Genomic DNA, 10,000 nt, shown 5'->3' on the forward strand with positions numbered 1-10,000 from the left:
CCTAATCTACCTGGCAGCAGCCATCCATAATGTATTTTTTGTTTTTCTTATGGCTCTTCCTGTTTTAGGTTGCCTGCATCGGCCGTGTTCATTACATTCTGATTGGATTAGTCAGGGGATGCATGTTAAGGATGCCAGCACTCTCTGGGACATCACAACAGGGCACCCTGACGACGAGCAGATAATCAGGTTTAGAGCAAGGAAAGTGTGTGTGCGCGTCTGTTTGGTGTCTGTGTGGTGTGTGTGTGTGTGTGTGTGTGTGTGTGTTTTGGAGAGTAGTGGGGCAGGGTCTGAAGGGTGGGCGGGGTGGGTTTGGGTGGGGGGAGAGGTCATGTTTGAATAGTGAGTCCCTGAAGTTACTTTGGGAAGGGGGGCTGTTGAAGGCCTAGGGGGATTAAGAGTGTGGATTAATGGGGTTGTATGATCACTCTTACACTCTCTCTCTCTCTGTCTGTCTCCCTTTCTCTCTCTAACACTCTTTTACTCTCTTTTTTCTTTCCAATTCTCCACACCTCTCTCCCCTCTCCCTCTACTTTCTCACACCCCACCCCCGCACCCCTCTCTCACCCCCACCCCGTTTTCCGCCTCTTCCCCCCTCTCACCCCCACCCTGTTTTCCATCTCTCCCCTCCCTCCCTCTCTGGCTTCTGCTCTGTCTCTCTTTGATAAGGTGGTTGGCAGTCTAGGCGAGGAGGCGTGCCTACAGCAGTCTTCAGAGCCGGGCCGTCACAGCATGTAGCCAGGCATGGAGGCCAAGGAGCAGCGGACCTACAGCTCCCTCGCCCGAGGGCGCCGGGAGCGGGGGAGAGACGGAGGAGTGTTGGAGCGTGACGGAGAAAGGGAGGCGGAGAGGGAGAGGGCGCGAGAGATGGAGAGAGAGAGGGAGAGGGAGACGGAGGGCTATGGGGAGCGACGGCACGCGTCAGCCTCGTCGTCGGCTGTCCTCACGCAGAAGTCGTACAGCTCGAGCGAGACGCTTCGCGCCCTCGAGCACACGGACCCCACCGCACACACCCTCTACCCGCCGCGACACCGCATGCCAGACATGGTGCCCCGCGACAGAGAGGCGTACCGGGGCACAGGTGAGTACCAAGCAGGTGTGCACCACTTAACAGGATTCAGGTACATCTCACAAGATACCACCAATACCACCATGTAGGTCAGAATCTTGAGATATGTACAGCACATCAAAACTTCCAGATTAGGAGACAGATGTATGGCATAAAGCAGGTCGGTATGTTATGACAGCTTCGGGTTTGTATGTTAAGCATTTACATTTACATTTAGTCATTTAGCAGATGCTTTTGTCCAAAGCGACGTACAAGGGAGAGAACAGTCAAGCTACGACCAGGTTAGTTTCTTAAAACCGTACCAGGCAATGGGTACACACTACCAGGACAGGCCGTGACACGGCAGGACGGCGTTATGAGACGTGTGGTATTTTAAAAATGGTCCTTTACCCAGGGTGAGGCATGTACCATATCACCAGTGGTGTACTCCAGGGTAAACTCAGGTATACGGAGTATACCCACTTATTTTTCAGTCAGCATTGCGTATACCCACTTCTTAAAACAGGGCGTTTATCCTGTGCTGCCAGTATGGGCTGCTTAAAAAAATCGCAAATTAAGAGTATACCCATGTACCATACCACCATACAATGTACCATATCACAATACCATGTTCCATATCACCATACAGTTCCATCAGAAGGGTCTGGCACCAGCAGCAGTGTCAGTGCCGTACTGCCAAATATTAGTTTAGTAATACATGGATCTGAGCTCACACTTCAGGCTCGTTAGTGTAGCAGTGTAATGTGTGTTGTGACAGATAACACATAACACACATTCCCTTTGTCTGGAATCACACTTTCTGTTCAGATCTGACCCGCAGCTGAGGTAGTTAGGGATCCGAATACCTGGCTGTGGAAATGTTTATATTTCCCAGCGCGGGTCCATTAAGTGTCCTTCAGACTGTTGTCAGTTGTTATAAAATATTACTAATCTCGAGCGCTTTCTCACACCTTTGATGCACTTTATTCTTTCCACGCCAGAGTTGGTTTATTTTACAGTTACTTATTGGTTTCTTTTTCAGTGTTATTTGTATATTTTATAGAAGACAAACCAGGTAAAGAAATAATTAAAAACAGAAGGAAAGGAAAATTAAAATAACAATTACACTGTACATGTAGTTATAATTTATAGTAGTAAGTTCTTAACTTTCAGTTTTTTTTCTGGGATTATGTCTTTTCTGGCCTTCAATGTTGCCTTTAGGTAAGTCCAATCTGTTTTAAATGTATTTATTTTATTTATAATTAAGGGAAATTCCATTATTCAAATGTTTTTTTTTTGTTTTGTTACCCCATTGAAATGTATAGATTAAATGATTTATATATTTTTATTTTGATATAATATATACTATTATATATTTATTTAAGGTTAAGGTGACCCAGTGGTGCCTGTGATACCATTGTTTAAAAATAATTTAAAAAAAAAAGTAAAATACCTACATTTTTATCAGATTACTGGACAGAAAGCCATCTAATTTAGTAAAAACACAGCCCTGTGGATTTCCCCCTGCTGTCTTTATAAGCTGAATTTTGATTAAATTCAAAATACTTTTCAGCCCTCATGTCAGAAAAATAAATTAATATGATTCATTCTGATGTTAAGGCAGCAAAGTGAAAGAATGTATTAAATATAATCAGAGATCAAATCATTTATTTAATTCATCCATACGTCATATTTTTTGGTTTCGGTTTGAAGCAACTTTCATACAGCATTTAATTATAGTCATAGACATAGTTTTTAGTCAGTGATGGATTTAAATTTAATCAAACACTTTTTGAAAACAAATAATTGACTAAGTATTTGAAAAGAATAGCTTTGAAGTCCAACAGATATACTGATAGTTTTAGCAGTGCCAGCTGAGCTAGGTCGCTGAACATGAAGTTAGATTCTGTTTCAGCAAATACATTAATAATAGACAAAAATGGTAAATATAATTGTAATTTTTATGTCAGTCATTTCAATGTCAGTAACTGTTAATAAGATGTTTTCAATTTGCTCTTTTTAAAACAGTTCCAGGAATGAATTACAAATGCAAAGGTCCATTCAGGAATGAGGTCTTGTCTGTGTATAATTTTTATACATTATATTATTATATTATTTTTATATATTATATTATATTTTATAATATATTGATCAAATTTGATGCTGTAAGTCACTTATTGTGAATGAAATATAAAGGGCTTTATACACACTATTTACTTCATATTTAGTTTTTTTATACTTGAAATAGTGAAATAAAATAAGGTATAGCACCTTACTGTGTTTTCTCTCTACTTTTTACACTTGTGAATACAACTTTCAAAATACAGGGTTATTCACGGAATTAAATCAAAGATATTTATATTAACAAATATTTTTACAAGCTTACTTATCAAGATCATTGAGACAAATCACACTGTGATTTTATTTGTCATGCCACAAATGTCAAATGTCAACAACAATGTATCTGATATAATTTATGGTTATGATGAATAGTTTCTAATTTTCCCATATTGTGTTACTTCATCTGTCATTTTATAACTTACAGAAATGGCCACTTAACAAACAGCATTTACCTTTTTGCTGTTAACAGATTATTGCCCAGTAGTCTAATTTTCTATGTCAAACAGAAAAAAAAATCCTCTGACAAAGGTTGGTTCCATTCTGTCTGTATTAACATCCCACGACAACTTCTCACCCAGGGGAATAAGATTACATATCAGAACAGTTTCTGAATATCAGAGGAAATAAACCACCAACTAACTCACTTTTTTTCATGATAATGATACGTTTTCATAGAAACAGCTTTTGATTGATATCTAAGATAGATCTTGAACTGATCCTGCATGGACCCTATAGATCTGCACTGATCTGACCCTTCACCTTTACCTTTCACCCCTCCCAGCCCAGACCCTGTCGCTGAGGCAGCTTGGGATATGTAACCCCGCTCCTCGGAGGGGGCTGAGCTTCTGTGCAGAGACCGGCCTATCACACGAGAGGGCCGGGGCAGACCACACCCAGGGCGGGCTCCCGGTGGACTGTGCCATCCGCCTGTGGGGCAGGGGGAGCCTGAAACCCCGCGGACCCGTGTCCCACCTGTCCAGCCGCTCCAACTCAGCTCTCACACTCACCGACACCGAACAGGACAACAAGTCGGACAACGAATGCGGTAAGTTTGTGTGTGTTTGCATTTTTTGTTTTGTAATCACATAAAGCTGTGAGTGTGTGTGTGTGTGTGTGTGTGTTTGTGTCTGTGTGTGTTGAAACAGAGAAGTGTGTGTTGGTCTGTGTGTGTGTTGGCTTCTCTTTCTCTCACCGTTCTCTCAAAGGGACACTGTGTGTTTCTTTGCCTTGTTCGGTTTCTGTGTCTCTGCTGCTCCCTGGTCCCCATTTGGGATTTCCTGTGAAGCGTACACACTCACACACTAAATCAAAAGGTCCACAAAGAGGGACAAGTCCCAGAAATACAACAGTGCAAAGTCACCTTCATAATGTCTCCCAATTAGAGCCTGATTGGTGCAGGCCCAGGTCGGAGCCACGTAATTGGTTGGAAAGAGATCTGAGAGAGGAGCGACCGACTGACCAAGTGAGCCACTCCCAGGAGGGTTTCTGGGAGTTGTAGTTTGGTGGAGTCTCTCAGTGCTGAGGCGGGAGTGACCCACCTGTTCTGTGTGACGGGGTGTGTACCGCTGGGGCGGCGTGGTCCGTCCCCATAGACCCCCACTCCGCTCCTCATCAAAGACAGGCTTTGTCAGGGGTGCAGCAAATTATTCCGGGAGCTGAAGGTCTTTGCTTGGCTGAACAGTTACCGCGGCCAGCGAAAAAAGGAGAGAAAAAAAAAAGACAAGAGAAAGATTCTGGGTTTGAAGTGCAAATTTCTCCCTGCAGTGAACTGGAACAAGCAGACAGCAGAAGGCAGATAATGGTTGCATGGCTGTCGGATGCAGCAGAACGGTGCATTCCAATGCAGGCTTTGATTCTTGGCTGCGGCGCTGAAGCTGCTGCACATCTGGCGTTGCGTTTGGAGTGTGTAAGCCTCTGGAGGTTGCCATCACTGTGATGGAGGATATTTAAGACCTGGTTGCCGTGTTGTTGATCACGATTTTGAGTTTGTTGGTAATTAGGTGGTTGCTGTTAAATCGGTAATGTGAAATTGGAGGTCTCCAGTCAGAATACAAAGTGCTTGCCTTTGAAGTATTTTTTCTTTTCTTAATGTGGAATGATTCTTTTTTCCCCCCCTAGCCTGAATATTACCCTAATTCCAGTTTGAAAATAGATTTCCTGGAAATAATTGAAGAGAACATATCATGCTAAAATAATAATTCACTGTGAGGCTTGAGCAGTAAAAAGGGCAGATGTTTCTGCAGTCATCGTAAGGGTTTGAGAAATAGACCCTGTACAAATCTTCATGAATCTTATGTCATAAGGACATAAATAAATGGTTATCAGTATTAAGATATATTCCCACTTCTAAAAATGTATCACGAAAAAAGACCGGTTGTATGAGAAATAGTTTATTTGCATAAATTATTTATTGGAAAGAAGTATCAGTTTAATAAAGCATCTTGACCACAGTTTTTCGGATATTCATTCTATTATTGTCATTGTCACTTGTATTTTTTATTTTTTGCATGTGGTATCAAATACAATGTTGCAGTATACTTTGCAGTAAATCCTTATTGAATAATAATAACAGCAGTGCACCACAGTTTTTGTTTATTTTAAGTTTCATTTAAAGTTATCAATTTACCATGTTTAATTATTAATTATACATTGTTATTGAAAACAGAAGAGTTATTTAGTACTGGATATTAACACCCCAACACAGCAGTGAGCTGGATTATGTTATGAAGATGGAATGCAACAACGTGTTATTATTGTGCACAAATCTGCAAATCTAAACCGAAGAACATAATATAAGCATAAGGGAAAGTGAGAAGGATAGAGAATACATAACTAGGATTGTGCCCTGACCAGGAAACTCTTCCCTATTCATCTTTCCAGTGAGAGGATGCTTTGACTCGCTCTTACTAAGCTATCAGACGCTCTCGCTGTCATGTTCTCTAGATGTGTGCGTGTGTGTGTGTGTGTGTGTGCATGCTCACATGTTCTTTAGATGTGTGTGTGTGTGTGTGTGCATGCTCTCATGTTCTGTAGATGTGTGTGTGTGTGTGTGCATGCTCTCATGTTCTCTAGAAATGCGCCTGTGTGTGTGTGCGTCTGTGTGTGTGTGTGAGAGTGTTAGGTCATATATTCCTGATGTAAGCATGTAAAAAGGATACCTCTTTGCTCTTCCATGTTTCTCAATCTATTTCTCACACACACACACACACACACACACACACACACACGCACACACACAAAAATGTCATCGAACATAAAATGCCTGATCTCATTTAAATAAAAAAACGATTTATTCAATATCATTTTGAAAATTCCATTTGTCTAATGCAAACTTCTTTTAAGAACGTTTTGTGACAAAATGTATCATCACAATCATTATGATGGCAACTTCCTGACTGTGAACTGGCAGAGCTGCTTAATCGGGACAAAAAGGCGGCATCATGGCCAGGGCAAAAGAGGTTGTCTTCACCGTGTGGTGGACGCTGCGCTCTAATTGGTCATCTGCAGAGTAGGCCACTGCTTGGCCCCCCTGCTAATGAGGCCAAACGCAGAGCTGAAAGAGGACATAGCTGGACTTGGCCAGTAAAAACGAAAAAAAGAGTAAAAATGAAAAGAAAAAAAAGGAAAGATTTATGTTTGAGTGAAGATTATGTGCTGTTTAATTAACAGTGAAACAATGGGTCGCGATGCTTCAGGGTCAAGGTTAGGGTCCGCTCGGGAGTTAAATCATACCCAGTCATATGAAAGAGAAATTAATCTCAGCAGTCGTCAGCTTCAGGCTAAGTAGGTTAGCCTGTTAAATCACACTACAGTCCAGGAGTGGTTCCTCTGCATTTGGAAATCCATTTAGGTCAAAAAATGGGAACTTGAAGGGTGTTTATTGGATTTTGATTTGTTTCAGTTGATTATTCGACAGGATCTACACAATGATATAATCCCCCAGTGCCCCCTTCCAATTCAAAATGAAAAAAAGAAAAACTGTTCCAGGATGTAATACAGCGTGTTAATGGAGTGATGTGTAGTGCAGAGGCAGTCACTGGGTGAACTGGCATGGTGTGTGTGTGTGTGTGTGTGTGTATGTTTATTACAGTCAGGAATATTTGTATCACATGTAATATGGCGTTAAAAGATCACTGTTATGTACTTGCTTTCATCAGAAACATTTGAGACATTATTGGATAGCTAAATGTCGCCCCTGCTTCTCTTCGTTATCAAAGGATCCAGCAATGCTCTCCATGTCACAGGCTCCTACTCAAAACAAGAGATGAGCTCCACAGGAAATGATGTAATGCAGTGTATGCTTGTTTCCCAAGACAGTGTCATAGGAGCCGAGACCTCAAAAAGAGAGTACACAAGTGTACACATTATCTACATGTGTGTGTGTGTGTGTGTGTGTGTGTGTGTGTGTGTGTGTGTGTGTGAGTGAGAGAGAGAAAGAGAGAGAGAGAGAGAGAGGGAGAGGGAGAAATAGAGATGCAGTGTGTGTGTGCCTGTGTGTATGTGTGTGTGTGCGTGCCTGTGTGTGTGTGTGTGTGTGTGTGTGTGTGTGTGTGTGTGTGTGTGTGTGTGTGTGTGTGTGTGTGTGTGTGTGAGGTTCGGTGTAATTTCCTGTAGCTCACAGGTCTTGGCTAGGTGAGATGAGAGGGGGCTTATTGGTATTCTGTCTGGGAACAGCAGAGACTCTATTGTGAGGCACAGGAGGACACCGTCATCACCGAAGCTGAAGTAAAGAAAGACTGTTGTTCTTCTCTCTTCTCTTTCTCTACTCTTTTGCCTTCCCTCTTTTTCTTTTCTTCTCTTCTCTTCTCATTGCTCCATCTCTCCCTCTTTCCCATTTTCTTTTTTTCAGTTTTTCTTTTTTTCTTACAGTCTCGCTTTTCTCTCTCATTCTCTCTCTCTCCATCCCTCTCTCTCTGTCTCTCTCGCTCTGGAATGGGCATTGAGTGAAGGACATAGCTGTGCACTTGGCTTTAGTTTAGTGTGTGTGTGTGTGTGTGTGTGTGTGTGTGTGTGTGTGTGTGTGTGTGTGTGTGTGTGTGTGTGGCCATTACCAAACAACTAGAGGCAAGAAAGTGACTCAGAGGTGCTGGCAGGAAAGTGTGGTGAAAGCCAAGCTACCCACCTGTGATTAACATGAGGTGTGTGTGTGTGTGTGTGTGTGTGTGTGTGTGTGTGTGTGTGTGTGTGTGTGTGTGTGTGTGTGTGTGTGTGTGTGTGTGTGTGTGTGTGTGTGTGTGTGTGTGTGTGTGTGTGTGTGTGTGTACAAAGTATTAGAAAACTATATTAAGTATATAACCCTCTGCTTTGCACTTTGAAATAAGTTATTATTATTATATTAATATTTGTATTATGAATTATAAATTCCTAGACTCCAAAATGAACAGAAAATTAACTCTTCTGGCTTGCTGCCAGAAATAACAAACTTGACCTGAAATGAAAAAAATGCTGCTCATATTTTCTTCCTAACTTCACTTTACTTCCTTTATTCTTATATGTCTCTCCTTCTCTCCTTTTTACAGTCATCCTGTCTGTCTGTCTTTCCTTTTCTTTGTTTTTCCTGTTCTTCTCAACGTTTATTTCCTTCATCCAGTCTTCAAAGAGAAAGGCTGATGAGGCTGTCGTTTGATGCGTCCTCATTATGCCCAAGCATGTGTATGTGTATGTGTGTGTCTTTGTGTGTGTGTGTGTGCGTCCACGTGTGTGTGTGTGTGTGTGTGTGTGTGTGTGTGTGATACAGCCTCTGCATGACCGTGCTGCAGGGCTGACCATCCCATAATGTTCAAATACTAGTCCCTCCCGACAATACCCCACAGACACAGACACAGACACACACACACATCCCTCCACACACACACACACACACACACACACACACACACACACACACACACACACACACACACACACACTGGGTCATCTAGAGTTTCTTCATAAGTTTTTCTGACTGTGGCCTTGCGATGACTTTATAGAGTGCTTGGCATATCGGGTGAGGTTGGGTATATTTTAAAGGGATTACAGTCTATGGGTCAGGTGACATCCGATGTGGGTCTAGGGAATTAGACCTGTACATGTGCTGCTAATGCTGAGGCTGAGGGGTTTAAGTGGTTACAGGTTTCGCTTTGACATGTGTCAAGTGTCTCAGGGACACAGGTTTGACTTGTCTCTCTCTGTTCCCTATGGTCTTGTCCCTCATCCCAGTCTCCCTCTCTGTTCACTATGGTCTCGTCCATTATCCCCTACCCCAGTCTCCCTCTCTGTTCATAGCCCATCTCTCTCCACTCTCCGATTGGAGCACAAGCAGTAAAGGCAGGAGAGGTAAGAGTGGTGATGTCACAATGCAGGGAATCATGGGAAGGGAAAGATGTCAACCAATCCAGGGTCAAGATTTAAAGAAAAAAGGGTAGATCTGTACACAAACACGGATGCAAGCAGAACAACTACATGCTCTGATTCCAGTGTAGTTCATGAATGTGTATTTTTAATATATTTGACACTGATATCAAACACACAAACACTGATTTAGAAGGTTGTCAGTGCATATTCTGTGTCTTCTGGTGACGCCACCCTAAGATGCAGACAGTTGGGAGATATATGATGCAGGTGGCCAGAATACTCCCCATATATTTCCGTCTTCAATGTCCCCTCTTTCCCCATCCCCCTCTTCTGTTCCATATTTGTTCCCTTTCTCTCCTCCTCTCATCTCTTTTCCCCCTCTCATTCCTCTCTCTCTCTCTCTTATTCTGTCATCTCCCATTCCCTCTGTCTTCCTCTACCTCTCTCTTCCTCTAAACCTCTCTTCATCCAGTCTCTCCTTTTTTTGATGACGTTTGG

General features: G+C 42.4%; 1 protein-coding gene across 1 annotated transcript in view; it reads left to right on the forward strand.

Moving 5' to 3' along the window:
* Positions 1-1,035: 1,035 nt before the first annotated feature.
* The window catches only part of LOC308368738 (teneurin-3), a gene marked incomplete at both ends in the record, with an annotated part of 127,741 nt that continues 118,776 nt past the window's right edge, over positions 1,036-10,000 (forward strand). Inside the window, 2 exons of the mRNA XM_080842990.1 lie at positions 1,036-1,081; positions 3,951-4,214. Coding sequence (XP_080699116.1) covers positions 1,036-1,081; positions 3,951-4,214 — 310 coding nt within the window. The remainder of the gene's footprint in view (positions 1,082-3,950; positions 4,215-10,000) is intronic.

The sequence above is a fragment of the Sprattus sprattus genome (genome assembly GCF_963457725.1).
Source record: "Sprattus sprattus genome assembly, chromosome: 8".
Taxonomy (NCBI): Eukaryota; Metazoa; Chordata; class Actinopteri; order Clupeiformes; family Clupeidae; genus Sprattus; species Sprattus sprattus.